Source organism: Falco rusticolus, chromosome 12 (genome assembly GCF_015220075.1).
Source record: "Falco rusticolus isolate bFalRus1 chromosome 12, bFalRus1.pri, whole genome shotgun sequence".
NCBI classification, from domain to species: domain Eukaryota; kingdom Metazoa; phylum Chordata; class Aves; order Falconiformes; family Falconidae; genus Falco; species Falco rusticolus.
In genome coordinates this window covers 18,516,995-18,539,959 of record NC_051198.1, presented here as the reverse complement: position 1 = coordinate 18,539,959, position 22,965 = coordinate 18,516,995, and the positions used below count along the sequence as shown (strand labels likewise).

The 22,965-nt window shown below is 35.3% G+C and overlaps 1 protein-coding gene across 1 annotated transcript in view; it reads right to left on the bottom strand.

Annotated features, from left to right (window-relative positions):
• The window catches only part of LRPPRC (leucine rich pentatricopeptide repeat containing), a 92,413-nt gene that overhangs the window by 28,893 nt on the left and 40,555 nt on the right, over positions 1 to 22,965 (bottom strand). Inside the window, exons 22-25 of the mRNA XM_037405353.1 lie at positions 22,827 to 22,912; positions 20,991 to 21,195; positions 12,736 to 12,860; positions 12,017 to 12,123 (exon numbers count right to left, since the gene is read on the bottom strand). Of these exons, the coding sequence (XP_037261250.1) occupies positions 12,017 to 12,123; positions 12,736 to 12,860; positions 20,991 to 21,195; positions 22,827 to 22,912 (523 nt within the window). The remainder of the gene's footprint in view (positions 1 to 12,016; positions 12,124 to 12,735; positions 12,861 to 20,990; positions 21,196 to 22,826; positions 22,913 to 22,965) is intronic.

Below are 22,965 nucleotides of genomic sequence, written 5' to 3'. Positions count from 1 at the left end.
AAGTAGAAAACCATGCCTGTGAACCTCAACATCACCATTTGGTACCCCTCCTATGCTAACATTAGCCATTTTCTTACAACTATTAACACTCAAAAACAATAGTGTTTTATATGTTGACTTCTCTTGCTACTGCTCAGTAAGAAAAATATGAATTTACAGAGCAGTAACTGTCAAAACTGAAACGCACTGCCAATGCAGACGCCAGGTATACAAACCCTAAGGCAATTCCTACCCCAGAAGAGAGAAAAAGCTTACTCTTAAGCATGTGTACATGGAGGAATTGATGCACAATAGTCAATATGCCATAGTTATTAATTTTCCCGGGTTTGAATGCTTTTGATTACTTATTCCTTTGTTGTTCCAAGCAGGCTACAACCTGCAGAATACACATCCTCAAAAAGATATCAATCTTTGGGAATAGACTGTATAGACTACCACACTGCCTTCTCAGCACCGCATACCACAATCAAAGTATGGGTTTCTCCACTTGAATAAATTCTTAAACATAAGAACATGTTACAGGCTTGCTAGTACTTAAGTCTGACATATCTCAAAAAATGATTAAAAAAAGAAAGCCTGTGTGCAAAGCATCTGTCATTTTCACCTCCTACCCTTCCTTCTCACAGAGTACTTGGATTTACTTTGTTTATACTCTCTTGTTTTAGCACAGGGATCATTTACAGAGAGGATTCTGCTTTCATTGCAGGTGTCCAGATTCACATTAAAATACCTCAAAGTGATTCCGAGGAAATGTCTGTTCATTCTTACAGAAAAACATGTTTTGACTCTTGAAGGCTTTTAGCTGTTAATATTATAAGAAGTCTACTGTGTAAACGTGAAGTACAACTTCAAGAATTTGAACACTACTTTGCATAAAAGAGGCAGTCTGAACAAAAAGCAGTGAGAAATACTGAGTCTCAGCTCCAAAACAGTGGAAACAATTACCATTGAAAATGTCCATTTACCTTCTGTCTTTTTAACACTGATTATTTTCTTTTCCCACATTATCCAAGCACAGAATTATCACCATTACATCTTTCTGAAATAATTCAGCATACACTAGAAAACCAGCATGCAAAACTTCAGTCAAAACTGTTAAAATTTACTAAATACATAAGAAACAGTGTTCTGCAGAGTAAATGTTAGGCCATATAATCCTACCAATCATCCAAACCATTTTACGCAATCATTGTAAGGTTTTCAAAAAATAGGGCCTTAACCCCACAGCTCTTCAACATGGAGCATCTTCTCTATGTATTTAACTGTATTATAAAAACAGTCTCAACCTAAAAGGTTACAGAAAAATAGTGGCTTCTCAACCATTCAAAAGTGGTGTATGTAAACACAGGTTTGCTTTCCAGGTACTTGCTTTTTTTCATTAGTTTTTCTTTTTTCTTTCTTTTTTTTTTTTTTTTAAAAAAAAGAAGTTATTTATGTTTATAGGTACCTGTTCAGTGCTTTTTTTAAGAGCTACCAAGCAGTTTCACATAAAATATGCCGAAAACTAAGTCAAGAATTAAGATCTTACACAACAGGCTCTTGAAAATGAAAAAGAAAAAAGTATGTTGCCTGCATTTGTAGCTAATCCTCTTTAGGAAATGGTAAAATTCAAATGCTGAATTCACTTACAACTTCCAATATCATTGTTGATCCGAATGCCAATGAACTCAACAGCTCCAAAGCTACAAACTTTTTATAGTAAATCCTTTCCTGTTCAGAAATGATTGATGTGTCTGTCACTACAAGGACAGCTGAGTTATACAACAGATATCCTTGTGTTTCATTTTGAAATTGAGAAGTGTTTTCACATACTGCAGGTCTCAATCATCAAAAGAACATCTAGGTCAGATTAACTAAATCTCCAGGGCTTGCCTGATAGTCCATATTTGTAGCTTATCCCTTACCATCTTAGGGAATTTTAAACATTGCATTAGCAGGAAGCAGACTTTCTACAACACAGCAGACTAAAATACAGAATAAAAACCTGCAACGAATAAAATTTAAAAAACTGTTATTCTAATTACTCTTCCAAATTCCAATTTACAATTTTGATCTTGCTTGCTTCAATAGACACACAAAAATCATTATTGAGTCTTAAGTGTTTTGTTGTTTCTGGTTTTTTTGTGTGGTTGGTTGTGACTTTTTTGGTTGGTTTTGGTTGTTGTTTCTTTTTTTCATTTCTAAAGACAATCACTCCTTTAAAGAATGAAGCAACCATTGAAAGTCTCAAGCAATTCATGCAGCATATAAACTAAACATGGAGATCTTCTGGCTTTTACATTCCCTTGGAATACAAAAGCAATGCTGTAACAAACCCAAAGGTTCATGTAGCTTGTTAACCTCTCCCTAATAGTGCCTACAGGAGAATATAAAATGACAGAAACCCCAGAAATATTTCCCCCTTTAATGCTCTGTGACTCTCCAACTACTAGAGGTTCAGTGGGTCACAGTTTCTAGCAAGTGGTTTCTCTTCCATAAGCTTTTCCGGTTACCCTGGGAATCCCTTAAGATTTAGCATTCTTAAGATCTTTTGGCAAAGGGTTGCCTCAGCTACCTTCTGCACAACCAAAATACTACCATTTTTTGTTTGTTTCCAGCCTAGCTTCTACTGGCTTCGTTTGATTTTGTACTGGAAGACAATGCACAAGTGATTTTTCTTTAGCATCTCTATTTCACATTAATTTCATGAGTGGTACATATAATAATTCATTGTTTCTTCTCCAGACTAAGTAGAACACAGCTCCTTAGCTGTGTCTTCTATAGAAACCATTCCATATTCTGAACACCTTTGTTGCTGTCTTTCTGAGGCTCAACTTACAACCCTACACTAATTTACTCATTGATTCTAAACCTTCACACACAGGTAAACTAACCAGAAGGGGAAAAAGTATGCTGCATCTTTAGAAGAACTCTTGCCAAGGAGCACTCAAAAATCACGTGAATGCAGCAATCCCAACATACTGAAAGCATTTGACTTGTTCTCCTCCTTCCTAGAACCAGTCACTTCAGGCAGGTGATTGAAAGGGTCCAGTCACCAGAAAAAATCTTTTTCTGTACTGAAGAATTTTATTTGAGCTAATTTCTCCTTATTACAGCTGAGAAAAACACTGTCCGGGAAAATACTGACCTGTCAGATGGGAATCTATTCAAATTTTTTTCCAGATTTTTAGATAACTATAAAAATATTCAAGCTTTTTTTACATTAGTGTTCTGTAACAGCTACTAGACCAATACTCTTTTTTTTACTTCTAAAAATACTTTTATTAGAAGTAATTTACAAAAGACATATGGAAAAAATTTACTTACTTCTCTCTACTTGCCTGAAGCAACCTTTTTCTCTTTAAACACAAAACTTACTTACAGAGAAAAACCACAACATACAGACCAGAAACCTTATGGTATTATTCAAAAAGAAGAGTTTCAGAAAACTAAGAGTTGAGAATGTCCCAAAACACTACCACTTTTGCTACAGCTGGCTTAGAATGCCTAATTATTTGAAAGCAAGCAGAAGTATTCTTCATTTGGTGTATCATGAGAAGATGGATGACTCTTGTTTTAACCTTCCAGCACTGCACTTCCACACACTACTCGTGTAAGCTGGCAAAATAACTTTACATATCCCAGACAATTTGTTCTAGCCTTTCATGGTGTAACTTCACTATGAATAATACGTTAATTCTACCCATTCAAGTTTAACTCTGCCCTCCATACATGTTGTATGTTTTCTTCTAAATTCTATTTTCCTCCCAAAGTTTGTTCTTTGCTGAAGGAAACAGTTCTGTTTTCATCACCAATCCAAACAGCGGAAGGAAACAGCTAAATTTTATGAACATCATCTGTGCTGCACCTTCTGATGCTGTTTTTTCGACAGGTAGATCCATTCATTCCTCTCTTTGCAGCTGAAAAAGCCAGTAATAATAAGAGACAGCTAACGCTGCTAAAGGAAGAAGAATGTTTCATGATGAGTTACATCAACAGCCACTACAGACTTATGTTACCAGTACCAGAACCAGTTACTGAGATTTAGATGCCAAAGCAATATCTTGCAAGAAAGTGCGTTACTCCTCCAAACAGACAGCCTTGAACAGACAGCTATAAGAACTGATGTATGTCATTTCTAACAGCTCTCTCTAACATAAGCACCAGTGAAAACAGAACATTTGATGGCAAGTTCTTAATTTAAAGACAGATTTTTCCCTGATTCCACAAAAACGTCTACGAAAATCACAAATTCCAGGCAGCTTCAATGAAGCCTGGGTATTTTTGCATGGCAGCTTACTTGAACAAGTTTTTTTACAATATAAACACTGTATGCTATGGTTGAATCTTCCCCTATGTTAAAACTCTTGGCAGAAGTCCTCACTTCTACTAAGCAGTAGGTGTACTACTTAATCAGAAAGTTGAAAAAAATACGCAGATATAAAGTTTCTGTACCTTAGGTAGCCATCCAAGTCTAGTCAATAGATGAGATGAATATAATTCTTCCATTTCTGTTATATTTTTGCCTCTTATTAAATAAGCAATCTGTGTCAAAAAGCATCTTTCTGTTACAATTATATCAGCTATCTAATAAATACATTACTTCTCTAGCTTGGCTTTTCTTTAAGTCATTGTATTACCAGGATGACACTAGAGCTACATCTGTCTATGGCAGGCAATGCAAGTAATACTCCTACAAATTAATTTCCCACCTCAAAAAAAGTTTAGCTCTTCTGGATTTCCAAAAGGGTTTCTTTGGTGATGACATGGAAAGATCCTCATTCACTTTATTTTTTCTACACAAAAGAAAACTTTGTGAACAGCTCATACCCAACATGGGACTTCTCTAAAAAAAAAGAGTAATTGTTTTTGTTCTTTATAAGCAATTTTACCCTAAAATAAACACGACTAAACAGACTCCAACTCCCACAACACTGATTTATTTAATGAGAAGCTCATCTGAAACATCCAAACACTTGCACAACTTTCTGGGCAAGGGACAACTGTATGAAAGCTTGAATACAATTAAATCTGTACCTTCAATATGCGTACTTTTTATGTTTGATAGCAAAGGCAAGTACTCTAATGCAGCAGCAGAGTTTTGCAAATCATTAATTGTTCCGCTGCAAGTTATAACTTCAAACCCTACTCACTGAAGTGTATATGATATTTTATTTGCTCTACCAGATACTTAATGAAAGACATAAAGGGGCACACATCTGCATATATATCCTCCCTAACTCTCTTGTTGGGAGTGATTAGAATTCAAGCTCATGCTTTCCTTTCTGCCTATCCTACAATCACCCAAGGTATCAACTAGCCTACTTCTGCTAGGTTAATTTTTACATAAAAAGCAGCAGTAGTTCATAATAAGAAAATAAAAAGCTTACAGTCTCCACTGGGAAAGCTTTTACTGTCCGTCTGTGGTTTTTTTCCTGAAGTATGTATTTGCTGCAAAGCTTCTGTCAGTTACATAGTTCACTGACTTTACTCAACAGATAATAATCGTGTCGGTAACTATTCCTGATTTTATTATTTCACTTGAAACAGGAATATATGCTTCTTTATGTTAGGCAGATACTGAGAAAAATGTAAGGAAACCTGAATATTTTCCAAAAATACGAAAATAGAAACAGAAAGAGCTTTACAACTTTAGCACTGCTCATGACAACTAGACTGATGTGTGTTTAAGCATTATTGGAACATTCTACATTTACCAGTAAGTTTCCTAAGATAAATTATGCAATATATATATATATGTGCGTGTGTGTGTGTATAATCATTAGACAGTAAGAGAACTTCACAACAATAATCACGCTGGAAGAAAAGATGACATCAAAGATAAGCAAAAAACTCGCTCAAAACAAGATTCTCAAGGATGTTCCAGACTCAAAATAGAGGAAAAAATTGTTCTTTGTATCCTAACGTGGTTTTATGTTGGATGATGAATGAAAAAAGCATTACAAAACTCAGCAGTATCCTCCCTCTAACACAAAGTTCTGAAGCCAAGAAAGGATGCACAGCTCTTGCCACGATTCCACATTCCAAACATATTACCCTCTCCCTTTCTGGAAGGAATTTCTTTAGTTGTCACGTCCTTTACCAGATCTACTTATTTGAAACATATTCCTCTGCTTTATTTTAAGAAAGCAGTACTTCAGAACTTCCAAATAATGTGGACTGAACTATCAAGCACCCTTTTTTTATTAAACCACACACACATGCATGGACACAAAATCCAACTTCACTAATAGTTGTATCACAGTCCAGTTTCATAAGGAGAAGCAATGCTTTTATTTGACTAACAGGACTCAATAGTAAGAAAAAACCCAAATCTTTTCTTGTAATTATAGGGCTTGCATGTGTAGGAGCTCTTCAACCTTTCCCCTCCCTCTCAGTTGTATACAGTTACTTTAATAAAAGCTATTACACCCCCTACAAACTACTGCTCAATCTCAGACCACCATTATCTAATACAATTTGCATTCAACATGCACAAATGTTTAAATTTTGTTCTAATTGCCTCCATTCTTTCCTTAACAGCACCAAAAACAAGCCTCTGTAGGTAAATTCAGACACTAGATACAACCATCATTAAATTACACATTGAAAAACACTAAATCCTGCTGTCGCAAATCAAGAAAGCATCTTCTCCCCATAGTTCATCTCCAACATAAAATCAGCAAGACTCAATTTTATGATGCAGACTCTTTAGGAAAAAAAAAACCAAACCACAATCTGGATGAAAGAAGGTTGTAATCTCTCAATATCAAGTAGAAATATTCTCGTTGTTTTTATGGTAGATTAAATCCAATGGCAAATGGTATCTTGAGGTCTGCTGACAGTGGATGTCACAATTCTTTGCTTAAATCTATTTACCTCCTGAATTAACTTGACATCTGTTGATAGATATATTCCTGCACACTAAACTCACCCAAAACAGTTCTTTTGTCAGGTCTTGAATTTCCGCAGCAAATGTCTTCCATTTATTCACACTGGAACACATTTCATTAAAATATTTCACAACTGTTTGTCCCTCAATTCATCACATGAATGCCTTGAGATATGTGAAATATGGCATGATATATTTAACTATTAAATGTGAATGATAAATTTAGCATAAGAGCATAAGATGAGTAAAATATCACACTTAATTAAAATCTGCTTCAAACAATTCTGAAGCCATGCACTATGCATTGCTATTTTCAAAGGAGGTTCCCCTAGTGGTAGCAAAGCTCTACAGGCTGGTCTAATAAAAAATTTTGCCATGCAGTTCTGAGATCCTTCCCTATATTCCAAACACAGTCATCCTTTCCTAGCCTTCATCTCCAGTAAAACTACAAACACATGAGAAAGAAGAGCTTTTACTCTTTTCATTGAAAAAACAATTTTAACTTAATAGCTGACGTGATTTGATCCAGACTGATTTCAGGAAGTATCTGTTAAACAACAGAAGACAACTGAACATCTCTACCGTAAACTCCTAGTTCCTAACAAAGGAATCCATCAGCTCCTAACTAAAAATGCCAGTGACCCGATACCCTTTGTTAATGTGGTGCTTGTTTTGGTTTTTTTACAGAAGTATTTTGCTGTCCAATGAAATATAGCTTAAGGTGTAACGATTTTATCCATACAGCGCGCGCAGAAATGGATTTAACTTCAGTTTAAAACCTTGCATACTTTAGCCATAGGTGTAGAGCGCTCATTTCTACTTCATGAAAACATGGTTTAGATCTTTGCTAAGCAGATTCATAGAAGGGCTTGCTTGAACCTCTGCTGCAGGACTGTTTACAGTACTTAAATATTTAAGTTTTGTAATTCTACCAGGAAGAGCCAAGCATGGACATGGGCTTAATTAAACATGGATTCAGAGAGTACTTTGATAATTGCATTCAGCATGAATAATAAACGAAGGAAAATGCGCAGGTCTACAAATATTCAACCACCATGCAGATAAGACAGCTGCAAGTACGAACGAGATCTCAGTATTAAATTCAGAGATGACCACATAATTACAACTGGACCAAAATGATGGACAACAAGTGTAAGTACTACAGGTAGTGAGATTTTTAAACCTCCATGCAGCATGCAAACAAAATAACAGAACAACAGATAAAGGGAAGAGGAAGTAGATTCCTCCAAGGTGGTGCAACATTCCCTTTTTCATTCCCACTCTCATGGATGACCTTCATATCAGTCCAGCTCTCAACCATCAGCCTGATCAGGTCAATAAAGTGGCGGTCAACAACTGAGTAAACATAAGGGAATTCCAATTGTCCAGTTCTGGCAACAGGTAAGTAAGTACCTGTGGACTGGCAGGATTTGGGGGACTAGGCTCTAGAAAAATCTCCCACCATTTATATACCAGTCTTGCAAGAATATTAGGCCAAACAGCTCTTCCAGACTCTCTGATCTACTATCTGGAGCTCTGGAGCAACACATAAGAAGAATTACATAAAACCTCTCTCCAGGAGAAAATCTGATTAGATGTTTTCAAAGTAAGACAACATTTTACAAGATAGGTGAAGAAAATATTATTCTAGCAAAGTACTTTTAGCTTAATCCTAGATACTGAAAGTTCATATCACTTTCTTTTAGCCTACATTAGTTTTAATGTAGTTTATTTTACTCATAATGTCCCACCCCTGAAAGTGTTCAGGGCCAGGTTGGATGGGGCTTTAGGCAAACTGGTCTAGTGGAAGGCGTCCCTGCCCATGGCAGGGGGGGCTTAATTTTATATGAAAAACAAAATTGAAGGAAAAAAAGGCAATTAAACTGCCTTTCCAAGTAAGGGGAAAAAATCTTAAGTAACTAGAGCTAGATTTGATGACATGCTGTGCCACTCCAAGGGAAAGCAAGCTAGTATGTGACTTTACGGTAAGGGCCAAGAAGAGAGATGTGCCAACTTTGTTTGAACATGATCAACTCTGAAGGACTCAAGACAAAAGAACTGAAGACTAAATCATGCTTTGATGTACTATAGCACCCAATAGTAGAACTTGTTTCCAGTGGAAAACAAAAGAGCATCTACCAGCATAACTTCAAGGGCTCAAGAATCTTCAGGTACAGCTAGAATAAAACAGGCTACCTCATTTGGAGGTATTGCCTCTGAGAGAGGTTTTCTCTAGCTACCTGCCACAGAACAAATGAGAAGAAACTTTCAAAAGCTTAACAAGGCAATCCAGCAATCCAGCAGGCTGTTCCTTTATCAACCAACCTCTGTGCAGCCTTAGAACTTAGCTGCATTTCTGCCCCCAGTCTTCTCCATCACAGCTTCTCTTCCACTTATCATTGCTTCAACAGACTCTCACACCACTGAACTTCCACGTGCTTCAGTTTACTTGTTCTAGCACCAGTCAGGGGCATTCTTTGCCTCATCTCCTTTCTATTCACCTTTTGCAGTCTTTTATACTATCATTCTCTGCTTAGTCTTGCTGTCCTTCCAGCAAGCAGATGAAGCCCCACAGCTTTCAGCTTTCTTGCTATGACAATATCCCACAACACAAGCTCATATACACACATATATGCATGCTCAACATGTGTGACTGGATAATGTAGATATACAACTCTGATGTCATTTTTCTAATCTCACTCAAATCTTACCCTTCTTCCTTTGCCACTACTGTCACCTAGTCATATTTTACCAAAGACTGAGATTTAAGACTTATTTTCTTATTCCTGGGGCTTTCAGTTTTAAGTTTTCAAAGCAGCAGTTGTCATGAAGTTTCACATAAGCATCTAGTGTACATGTGATCTCTAAAAATAGCAAAAGCCAGCAGAGGCAGTGGTCTCCAGCAAGTAACACCCCATTTAAATGGCCATATCCTCCATAACCTACAATTCCTTAGTTTCTAAGATTTTTTTTTCCAGCTTCATTACCGTGCTTTTAGATACTCTATTAACTTTGTATATTCTCTCAAAACAAATGGTATCACTGAAATCAATTGACCACCACAATCAGCAATATATGATAAAAGCACATGCTGAAACATAATCTATCTCTAATACGCAATAGCATCTGAAAAGAGAAAGCAGTACCAATTGATCACCTTCACTGAATAATATTTCACAAGAAAGGAAAATAGAAAAACAATCTGAGGTGACCAACAAGAGAAGTAAATTTACTCATAAAAACCACTGGTCTAGAGAAAAGGATACACATACACCTCATAATCCATCATCCACATTATAATGACTAAGGCTTCAACTTCCCAACAAACAAAAAAGCAAACAGTAACTTGTTTATGGTTCAAATCTATAAAAACTATTTTCTTCTTTAGTAAAAAAATCCATTTTAAGATTTCTCCCCTCTACCCCTTGTCGAGTTCTTTTTACAAAAAATACTTAACCATCTTGTTACATAATAAAAGCATACTTGAAATATAACACACCATGTAGTAATTGATTTTGTGCCACTTCATCCACTAGTAAAAATACATGCATGCTAATCCTAGCTAAATTCCTGAACTCCTAAAACTTTTGGAACTTAAAATCTCTTTTTCTCAACAGCATGCATATACAAAGCTCTAATTCATACCTGAGAGAAGTTAGGTAAAAGCAAGAAAACCTACTTCAAATAGCATAAAAAGCCAGAAAAACTTCCACTTAGTCTCCAGATACAGGTGTTCAGATTTATACCAAAGTGTGCGTCTGTGTTTGCTAATAATTTATGATCAATCACCAAATACTGACTATTTGCAGAGATCATTTAGCATCTATTATGAAATTGACAAGTTTCAAAGTCCCAACAATTTGATAATTGATTCACTATCCTATTCTGATAGTTCTGGCTGCTGAACTGTAGTCACCAACACAAGTTTTGAGAAATTAAATGCCAGTATCAAAGAAACAGCTGCTGAATCACATCAAGCACCAGTTTTACTCATTTAGCTTTAATTTTACTTCCAAATCAGATTTCATCCTTTTATCTCCTATATACTTTAATCACTATAAAAAGAACTCAACTCCTCAGTGTCGTCGTCTTCTGTCAGATACTGTTATTTCTATTTTTCTGTATTATAAGACTCCGAGGTCCAAAACCACTCTTAGAACGAAAATACCAGTGCTTCAACGTTGTGCTTAGCAATTTCCACACATCCTGCAGCAGGACAGTATTGTTCCACCACAGACAAGCAGATCTTCAGTTAAGATTTTTTTTAAATGAAAGAATTCTATTAGATTCTTCAAGTAGGTATAACTGGTATTTCACATATTCTAGGGGGAACGAGGGAAAAAAGCATACTTTGTCTTAGGAAGAAAACCCCCATAATATTAGGTTACAGAGTTGTGTATGTAACACAAAAATGATGAAGACAAAAGTATTACTTTTTTCTTCAAGATGCCTCCTCCCACACATTAACTGGGAAACTTATGCAGCATTTTAAAAACATACAACTGTGTTAAGAAGAAAAATAATCACAATCTGGGCAGACTCTGCAGCTGCCCCTTTGACTTATCAATTTCAGTAAGCACAATTTCAATCAAGTCTAGATAAAATATACTAATCCTAAATAGACCAAGTTTGTCACCTACCACTTCCTATAAGCTGCTTACTATCCTGAAAAAGAGAGAGAGAAGAAATGCTAAATTAAATGCCAAACAGTAGCAGACAGCGCTTGTTTGGCTGATTAACTTGTAGACAAGCATTACAAATAAATCTGAGCATGGTCTGCAGCAAATTAAATTCCAGTGCTTTTAAGAACAAAGAATTCCTTCGGAAAGAGGATTAGCAACTTTACACCCAGGAATGCCAGTTTAATTTAATTGTTCCACAATCCGATATTTAATATGCAAATATCATTTTGATATATAACAGCGAATTTGAGAAAGTGAGGAAACAATTTCAATATACAAGACTGTCTCTCTTCTGAACTGTAATTATACAAAATAAAGCTGGTCGAGGGTGGTTTTTTTATTATTGGATTGAATTCTATTAACATGAATCAGAACAAGTCTAATTAAAGGTTAAAAACTTTAAATGTTTCTAATTAAGAGTCTAAATAGCTGCATGATTAAAGTACTATAGTTAAAATCCCACCTCAATGACCCTCCTGGCCTCTTTGTATTTTCCTGTTTGCAAGAAGGCAAAGAAGAGATCATAAAGAGCCATCATGTCACCATATTCTCTGCTTATAAAATCTGAAACTAAAGAGAGTAAAACTCATTAATGTACTAAATATATTGAAGCATTTTTTTATATATATATACACACACATATATATATATTAGATATTCTTAACACTAATATTTTCCAAGCATCACAAAACTCCCAAGACTAAGCTATAGGGAGACAAATTTTGATACATACGGAATAATTACAACATATTATCTGCGGTTGAGAATATTTAAAATGTTTTTCTATTTATCTGCATTGTACTTTGCATCACATTCAAGAAAACAGACTATATATTGGCATTCTCTACTGCAGAGATTTCTTAACTGCACAACTATTTGAAAAGCAGATGTGTTGTTATACAATTAAGTTGTTTCTCAATAGCAGACATAACTAGAATACGTATCGGCACTAATCTGAGAGCTTGACACTGTATTACCCAAACATCAGGATTCTTCTACAGTTAAAATTTAAATTTTCAATCCAAAGAATGCAGGCATCATTTAAGTGCTTTGAAGTTACACATATAAACATAAACATTTTTTTTTTCTTTCAGTTGAAAGAAATAATATACAACTCCTGGAAGAAAAGCCTCCAGAAAACACTCCATATAACTAGACAGGATCTGATTACATGCAACTAACCCTTCTGCAGAAGATCAGTGTCTCCTTTTTCTATCAGTCTACAGTAGACGTTATGAAGCTGAAGAACTTTACCATACTTCTTATAACAGTTGATTAAAGCTTCCAGAGCTGCAGGCATGTCATCCCTTGTGGAATGAAACAAAGCAAAAATAAAAATAATCAAACATTCCAAGCAGGAGCAGTGCATGCTGAGCCCACTTCAGTCTTGAAAATTTCAAGGAAAATTCACTCAGCAATCTATAATTCAAGACTATATTTCGCTCCCCCTCCCCGCAATATGTTACGGTTATTTTTAAATAACCAGTGAAGTTTTCCCACAAACAAATGCCATGTATGCTTGACAGCCACAGACATGAAAACAGAACTACAGATTTATGCTTAAACCTCTTGGTTGTGTGATTTTAGATTGCATGAACACTGTTCACTACAAATTAACCAAAGGTGTGAATGCTCTCCATCATTAGATGCACTTTCTCCTTGAAGTAAAATTCTTAAGTTCTGCTATGTACTATTATTGTGACAAAATCCCAATAACAGATATCTCTGTTTGTATTTGAGTTCTATTTTTCTTGTTAGTAAGTAGTATTTATGAACATTACATTACCTCCAAATGTCTCTGTTTAGACATTTTCTATTTTTAAGCTCTTGAAACTTTTTCCACAGCACTTTTATTTCAATACAGATCTCCAGAGTTAATTAAGATAACCACAGTTCTTTAGATCACTTTATACTTGTTTTACACCTTAACAAACTAGCTATAAATCATCTCTTGATTTCCATTTCATCACAATTGAAGGGCTAGCATTTTTTCATTCTATATAAAGGTCAGAATCCAATGTATATTTTCTGCAATACAAATGTAATTTCTGCAACTAATTCAACAATATATTAAGGTACCAAAATGTATTGTATGCTGGTCTATGTCACATAGAGCCATGACACTAGAATGTATCCACGGTATTAGTAAATTAGTGGGTAAGATGCTAACTTCCTTGAAGTCACTTATTCAGAAGCCCTCGAGCAGTAAGTACTAGTAACAAGTACAGTATTTCCATTTTTGTTATCTCGGTCCTTTGCTGGATTTTTTCCTACATATACAGTATTGCACCTTCAGAAGAATACATAGTTTAAATGCAAAACTGAAAAGCCATAAAAACAATCAGATCTGAAACTTAAAATAACAAATATAAATTAACATCCTCTATTGTGTAACTAACAGAACTAAATCGTCTGCTGCAGACCCTTTTTCAAAGGATTACAACCCAATTAAAAAGAAAACACAAAACAAAACCGAAAGCAAAAGAAGAGAACCGCTGAAACACTGGTAAAACAGTATGTGAAGGTATTCTTTGAAGGGGAAGGTTTAAACTAAAACTGAAACAAACGAAGATGACACACACAAAATGTACTAAGTAGCCAAGCAGTCAATTAGACTGCATTTTAGATTTCAAAAAGCTTATCAAATAAAGGGTGGTGGAAGTAGGCAAGGAGAAATAATAAAATAACATTTAAAACAACCAACCATCAGTTAACAGCAGCAGCTGAAGGCCATAATAAAAAGGACCTGAAATGGTTTTGCATTCCTGAAGCAACTGTATTATTGATCAATTAAACCTTAATAAATTAAGATATTACTGTTAAAACAAACTGAATTCAGGTGTCCTCTCCTCACACTGCATTTCTTGTGCAGCACAGATTTTGTTTTTTCAAAGAATGAACTGTCTAGACTACTGTATACTACTATCTTCATCTAGGCTAATATTTTAAAAATTTTAAGAGTAAAACACAGAAGAAGAATTAATTTTGTTCAGCAATACTGGCGTTCTGAAAATGAACCTAAGATGATGGATTTCTACCTTATCCCCCTTACTGAGCCCTGTTTACAGTGCATCTTCTGGCACCCCATGGAGTCATTTGAATTTTTGTCATTTGGGGTGAAGACTAAATTACAGGTTAATTTCAAAACTGCAAGTAGATGTTGCAGGCTAGATTACTGTCATAAAAGAGAAATACTATGGTAGTTACCATAGACAGATATAAAGCTTTATATAATCAGTATTTTTCTCCTGCTTTAGATGCAAGTTCAGTTAACATCTAAAAAAAAAAATCTAGTTTTACAGAAAACTCCTCTAAGGAGGCACAACAACATTTATACATTCAAATTAAAGTTTTCAGTGATAAATCTAGCTTTTCAGTGATAAATCTAGATTGATGCTCAAACAACCATGCTATTGTCTCAGCTGTATTCCTAAAGGATTAAAGTGACTGTTTTTAGGTCAAAGCTATCAATAAATGAATGAATAATTGGAATGTCATTCAAACAGGAACATTACAGTTTGCTAGTCTCTAAAAGTATACTTCTGAAGGCATAAATACTGTATATGCAGAGAAAAAAAGTCAGCAAAGAACTAGAAATATCGTACTTGTTACTGGTACTTACTGCTCGAAGGCACCTAAATAAGTCTGCATTTAAGGAGGTCTGTATCTTACACACTAATTTACTAGACATTTGTTTTGAATCTATCAAAAACTGATATTTGTTCAGTTGCATTCAAGCAAAAAACCAGTCATTCCCAGTTTACCAGAAAATGGGTTTTATAAAACAGATAAATGATAAAACTGGCAACAACCAACTATAAAACAATAAGTTACAGAAGTTCAGCCTCTACAAAGAAATTGTTTGTATTACTACTGCAAAGAAAAAACCACCAAGCCTTATGCTTGTACTTGAGTTAATATGTTTTATTCAGCAACCTGCAGTATTTTGTAATTGTCACAAACTGCAGTTAATTCCAGTAAGTACCAGCAATGACTTTTGTAAGCATTTTAACAATCCTGTTAGAAAATGAATGAAAATGAAAATTAAGAACTTACTGCAGGCTTCAAATTTTGAGTGTAGTTAACACTTCAGTATATTTATTATGATTCGCTAACTTAAAGAACTGTATGAAAAATATTTTCCAGATTTTAAGAAAATACTATTTAGACAGGAGACTTTTAAGCTAATAATCAGCTGTACTTTTGAAAATATTTGGCAGGCTCTGAACAAACTTTGGCATGTCAAACATCCTTTTAATATCTTCCCAAAGGATACTTACTACACTATTACATTAAAAACCTGGTCCAAAATTACTATTTAATTAATACAGATCAAGTCAAAAAGGAAATAAAGCCCACATACCCGTGTCGGGAAAATCTGATTTCCAGTGTCAGTCTGGATAAAATACTATTTAAAATGTGAACGCAGGTGATCCATGCTTCATTTTGAGTTGGCCAGATACTACAGCTTTAAGTCACTCACAAATATTATCTGTTGAGGGCTAATACCCATTCCACTTACAGATTAGGTGTATTTTTCCCTCTCATTGAAACTTGTTCTTTTAAAAAAGAAGATACACTATTATTTTTGAATGACAGAAGGAGCTTCAGTCATCACTGCATTATGCTTGGCCCTACATCATCTCAGAAGAGTACTACTTTGGCATTATTTTTCAACTAAATCAATGCTAGGGTTAAGATATCAAAAGTTTTCAGATTTACTCGGTTTCTGTTTAGGACGCCTATGAAGTCCAAGATACTATGAGCACAATCTTCCAAAATACTTATGTGGGCAATTTTACTCACACAAAGCTATCTGAAGAGACAATATAACTCGGTATCAAAGGGTTTGCAGAACACACTGTGTAGCAGGACTGGCTCTAAGAGGCAAGGATGTAACAATCTCCCTTCAATTTCAACAAGCCACTCCCCTTTTGCTTCAAGAATGTAGCACTAAATCTAACCCTTTTACTTGTAATAAACAACTTTCCCAGCCAGAGAGTCTGCCTGATAAAAATAAGACTCCAAATATTGATTTTAATTGAAGTGCTGCAACATTATGCATAAAGCTTTAGTGAAGTGGCAATTTACCTAAGGGGTTTACTGATTGAAAAGCTCTCAAACCTGAAATCGCTAGAGAGGTAGAAAGAAAAAAGGGACTCTCTGGGGTGGGGGTGGAGGGTAGACTGGTAAAACAAAACCCTCTCTACAAATCTGAAGCAGATGTTAGTGTAGAGGGAAGTCAATTCAGCAAGGTACAATCAGCTTTACAAAAATTATTCTGTTAAAAGAGAATGGGCTCTTGAAAGAGCTAAATGTTTTTCTGTTCATTTGCTATACTAAGGAATCTTCAAGGAGACTGGTGTTGCAATTACAACTAATCCTCCCCAAAAAATTAACTGTGTTGAAGGCTTTGTAATTTCCCTAGGTACAATTTAGCTGTCACTTACTTTAAAATTTACTCAAACATGCGTTCCGAACAGCACTAACTTCACATGTCAAGTGCTTTCCAGCCAATTGAGTCTAAACTGGAAGTCGGTGTTAAACAACTGAATGATTAGACAAGATAGCTCATTTCCCTGCTCTTTTGTTCAGAATAAAATGCCACATTTACATTATCAGACTCAACAGGATTTTCTGACAGAGGGAGAAAAAACCCTAGTGAACACTGTCCGTACCAAGCACATGAAGCCTGTCATTTACCAATCATCCTTCAAAAAGCAATAGCCATGAATGTAACTTAATTACGACCCAATGATCCTTGACGAAAAATCATCTTATCACTGTCCTGTCCCCATAGGGCAAATGAGACACTTTTGTCCTTTGGCACTGATGATGCTAAATTCCTAATTGCAATAATGGAGTAAGAGAGCCAAACATCCCTAATTTCATTGCAATACATAAAGAGTTTTAATATAAATATTTGAAATAATGCCGCTAAAAATCAGAAAAAACTCTCCCCACTAGAGGCATTCTTTTTTCCGCCCCCTAAAAATATCACCTCATTTAAAAAGATACCTATTTTTTAAAGCAAATTTAAAGTCAATTAACTTGCATGTGCCACAGTATCATCTCAAACAAAACCACAGGTGAATTTAACTGTGTAAAAACAACAGTAGAAAAAATTGTCACGGCACTGCATTCACACTGTGCCTGCCACATCAGAAACTAAAGAAAGTGAGTTTATATAAGATTAATCACAGAGCAGAACACAATGCTTTACTGGACAATGCCGTACTAAAATACTCTGACCATTTTTAAAGAAGCACTATCCAGCTATAGCTTTGTGATCATTTAAAATGCAAGTATTAACTGCTTGCTTTCAAAATAACAGAATGTTATTCATACAGCCTGTAACATGTTTTCATAGTTTACCTGCAGATTTTCCTCCCTCTGCTTAAAAGCACTTCTGAAATAGGGCATTAGTAAATTTCAAACCTGAAGATGTTTTGGTTTGTTTCTTTTCTCAGAGGTGGTATTATTTAAGGAGAGCAGAAACAAACTGACATTAATGAAAAGGCAGGAGCTGTATCAAGTTCTTAAGGAAAGTTGGCTTGTGCAGCTTTTTTGGAGAAAGAAAATAAATCATCAGTAGTTACTGTATCTGCTAATTTATCATCCTGTAAACAGGTATTAGGAAAGTATCATATAGCACGGGAGCAGTTTAGCTTTACAAACCTCTTCAGTTTTGTAAAATGGCTCATATTGAAATAGGCTTTCCCTGACAGTTGGTAGAGAAGGTAAAAGCCAAAATTACGATTCTTAAAATCATAAGAAATTTTATATAGTGTATGTAACATAACCTTCTCCAATTATTTGCAGTTGGAAGAACCAGTACAGAAGACGTGCTTTAAGGAAAAGTACCAGCTCTTCACATCCTTGTATATTTTCGAAACTACGATTTTGTCATACTGTTCGAGGCAGGTTTACCACCCTGAATGGCACAACAAGATTCCACATGTAGACTGTCTCAATTTCTAATGCAATTTCACAATCTTGCAAAACTGTTCAGAGTCATAAATGAGGAACGTGTAATTAAAAGGAGAAGTGTGGTTCCCCTTAAATTTACTCAGGGTAAATAAACCCAAGATAGTGTGAGTTCTCTCTCTCATTACTTCAGTTAAATATTTCTCAAAATATTGAAGGCAAAATGTCCATTTTAGTACAATATTGTATTTTGTTAGCTTTTGTCAAGTTGCACTGATCATCATCATCAATGTATTTTCCATGCTCTGCTGCAAAATATCACTTTTAACATGCACGGGGACTCAACAAGAATTCCAGAATATTCAAGGCTGAGTACAGAGAAAAGGGGTAGATAATAACCTTTTACACCTACAATTGTTGAAATCTTCAAAAGCAAACCACAGATCCCTTTATATGCAATCAAAAAGTTTGAAATAAATTAACAACACAAAACACTAGCCATAACCACTGCTGCGGAACATTAAAAAATATCCCCAAGCTAATTTCAGAGGCATGATGACGACCTGCAGCTAAGTGACAGCATTTCAACATGATACCTGAGCTGCTGGATGTCAAACAGTAAGCACTACTCCTGAATGAAACGACTAGCAACTCCTAGCATCTCCAAGACAGGAGGCGAAAAAACCCAAAACCAAACCACTAAAGCTCAAGTTATTCCTCCCAAGCAAATTACGGGGAAAAAGTTTCTCCCTTCTGTTCTGTCTAACACTGAAAGAGGAAGCAAGTCTCTCCACCCATAAGGTGGCAAAAAAAACCCCACAGGAAATTAGCTTACTTTGTATCGTATTTATGTATATGAAATGTATTAAGACATTGGGACTCACCTGTATACAGGTGAGTCCCAATGACTTGTAGCCATATGGCTCCCAGTGTGGAATAACTTTCTCCTTTAAAAGTCTAGTCTCATCACAAGTCTCGTGACTTATAAAATAAACCCAACTTTTTAGAAAGTTTTACCAAGCATTTATAATCCAAAAGAATGTGCAAATCAAACTGAAATAACACTCCTTACTGTCCCCCTTTCCGCATCTGCACATGACCACATCTTTATTTACATCATCATACGCTACTTCTCAAGCGATAAGAACCCAAGTAGTGCCATGTACAACTTGCATGTCAATGCTCATAAAGCAATTATGTAAAATGCAGCTGCTCTTACTGCACACTGCAAAGCATATCAGGTATTTTTCCGACACGTTACATAGGATTGCAGTTAAATTACTTTCATACACATCCGCCTTTTCATGTGACGTAACCAAGGCAGTGCTGCTGACCGAGATGTACACTGTATTCTTAACTGTTGACCACTGCACTAAAATACTATTTTTTAGAAGAGAATGTAGATGCATCTACCAAGAGTTACATCTTTTTTACAAGAATTCTGTGCACAGAAAATGTTATACAGACCTTGCATACCCAGAATACTTACAAGAACTAAAAAGTTCTACATGTTAACAGAGATATTAGTATGCATCTTTGAGGCTGACTTTCACAATACTATGAAAGATTTATTTATTTCATAGGTGTTCTATTTAAGCCAAGAACATTTCATATACATGAACCAAACTGCAAGAAATTAATCAATCACTCTAGCTGCAAGGTATTAAAATCCAGCAACTACATAAATCACTTCAGAAAACAATAAAAGGATTGTGCATATGGTAAAAGAAGTGAAAGGAACTCTTGGCTCAGTTGTAACACATTTTAATATAGTTCATATGTACCTGAATTCAAATATCCTACAACTCATAATGAGAACTTATGCGAAGGAGTATGACACATGGAATTACAGATACGTCCTGCGAGAATGAATTAATGTATGGATGAATGAACTTCCTTTTCTCTATTGAGTGGTATTAAAAGTATATGGGGTGGGAGGGCAATCACCACAGACAAACTAGACATTTTCTTTGAATTTTAAATTCAGCAACATAGCAAACTATTGGCAATAACATTGAATTATTTCAATTAATGAATTAAAAATATTTCAGTGTTCAACAACTGCCCTTCAACTCACCTGAGATGGATTGGATGGCACAGCAAAATAATGCTGTTTTACTGGGAGAACATATACTACTTAACCACAAGAGCTGAGAATGTATCTATCAGGCTCTGAACAGCTATCTTGTCAAACAGACTTTAGGAACAACTAATTCATAAGCATATTGCAATATATAGCCACTTTCATCTCTGATGTGTCCATAAAACACAGCTGTTGTTCCCAGAAAACATGGTGATGTACAACTGATGAAAACAGACTTACATAACTTAAGAAAATATATTCGCTCACAACTATTCCTAGTTCACTTAAGCATTATGTATGTGCATGTTTATGTGCACAAGCACTTTTAAATATGAATGTGCAGCTGTGTATAGCACACACAGGTCATGTAACACAAGTAAATTATCGTATCGTAACTTGTTTCATCTGAAGCCCCAACATAGCTTACTTTTCAAGGTGAACTGCAATCAGAGGGGAATGAAGGACAGCAGCTTCTGCCAACCCCAGGTTCACAATGGTCTCATGTAATCGATTCACTGTTTCAACTTCACCTCGCATGGCAGCAGCATTAAGAATGCGGGAAAAAGATGCAACTGTTCTGTCTGAGATAGGAACATCCTTCTCTTTCATCTCTGTTAGAATGTTAATAGCATCTACAATGAAACAACACAAAAGACCCTTAGGTAATTTCATGTAGGGAAAACAAACTGCTATTAAAACAGCATTTCAAACCCAGCAGGAATGTAAATTCTGGTGTATAATGCCGATTTCAAGTTAATTACTACTTGCATTTCTAAACGAGACTACAATTATAAATCCACAATAGCATGGTTTTATCATTTTGCTGCAACTTTGACTACAAATTATAGATAGGAACTGTGTGCCCACTCTGCACCACATAACCCTGTATAGTCTGCCCTATAGCTGCAAGATTCTACTAAATGGATGCTTTTATCGTTCAGTGCTAACATCTGCTAAATCACTCCATTGTTTCTTCAGCAGATGGCTTGTCACGAGGCCAGATAATAAAGATATGTTTACACTGTATATACAGCCAGACTAATGGTCTGATACCGATAGGGCCTGTTTGCTGTGTCGATACTAATTAGCCAAGGAGAGCCAATGAAAGCTTTCTAACAGACTGCATGTTAAAACATTAGGTTCATTAAGCTTCATTAGTAAGGCAGAAACAAACATTTTAGTATATGGAATAAGTGCATTTTTATAATGTTCTTAATTATTGCATAGACAGAATGTTTTGACCACTCTACATTTGGCTACATTTATGAATTGGTTTATTTTCTGAGGGACATTCATGCTCTTAAAAGCAAGCTAATCTTTTCAAACTGCTTTAACGTAGAGGTGGTCATGATCCGATTCATTATGATTTGGAAAACATCAGCTTTGTTTATTATTTTTCTAACAGTAAGCTTAGCATACTAAGAGGCCAAGAAAATTTTTAAAGAAAGATAAGAAAAAAATTACATCAGCTTTTTTATTTTATTGTATAGTGTTTTATGTAAAACCGTAACATTTTTTGTCTAGGCTTGGACCATGCTGTTATAGTGTTAAGACTTCTACAAAATCATAGATAGGTATTCAGAATCACCTTTTAAAGTTGATGACAGCCTAGAGATCTTTTGAAGATCAACCAAATCATGTAAATTACAGAATTGTATTAGACTAAATTACAGAAATTAAAGAGCACACAGCTTAATGCAAACACCTAGAAACAGAAATAGAAAATAGGCAGTTTGCAGAACACTGATTAAAAGCCAAAATTTCTAGGCAGTTTGACAGATTGACTAAAATTCAGTAACAAACATAAAAATATATTAAGAGAAAAATATATACTTCATAAAAAGTTAAATGATTTTTTGCAGTAACTTGGCTCTTATGAGAAGGTTATGTTTATAGGTTTTATGTTCAGCCTTCAGACCTTCTTAAGCAAAAACAAAGCCATTAGTCTAGGCACATACGCAATTTGTGCCATAAGTCATGATCTTCAAACTCAATCCAAACAGCAATGCTAATAAAAACTAGCTGCAGAAATGCAAAAAGCACTGAGCTGTGCAAATGTAAATGACAAGCTTGCCAATCCATTAAAACTAATGGCCTGCACTGTCCAAGCATCTCTGGTTGAATTCACATGCAAATTTGTATGCAAAATGTTCAAGCACTTTTCAGGACATGATATACCATTAATATCAACTCACATTTTTATTCTTAAGGCAAGATACCTTTATTATATAGCAGAAACACACAATGAAAGCAAATGGATTACCTTCTAGTCTACCATGCTTTCCTAAAACTTCTACCAGTGCTAGGTACTTTCCAGTGTCAAGAGCAACAGGTGAATTCTTAGGGAAGCTAGAAAGTAAAACATTACGAATTGTATCAACAGAAGTTCACATTTTATGGAT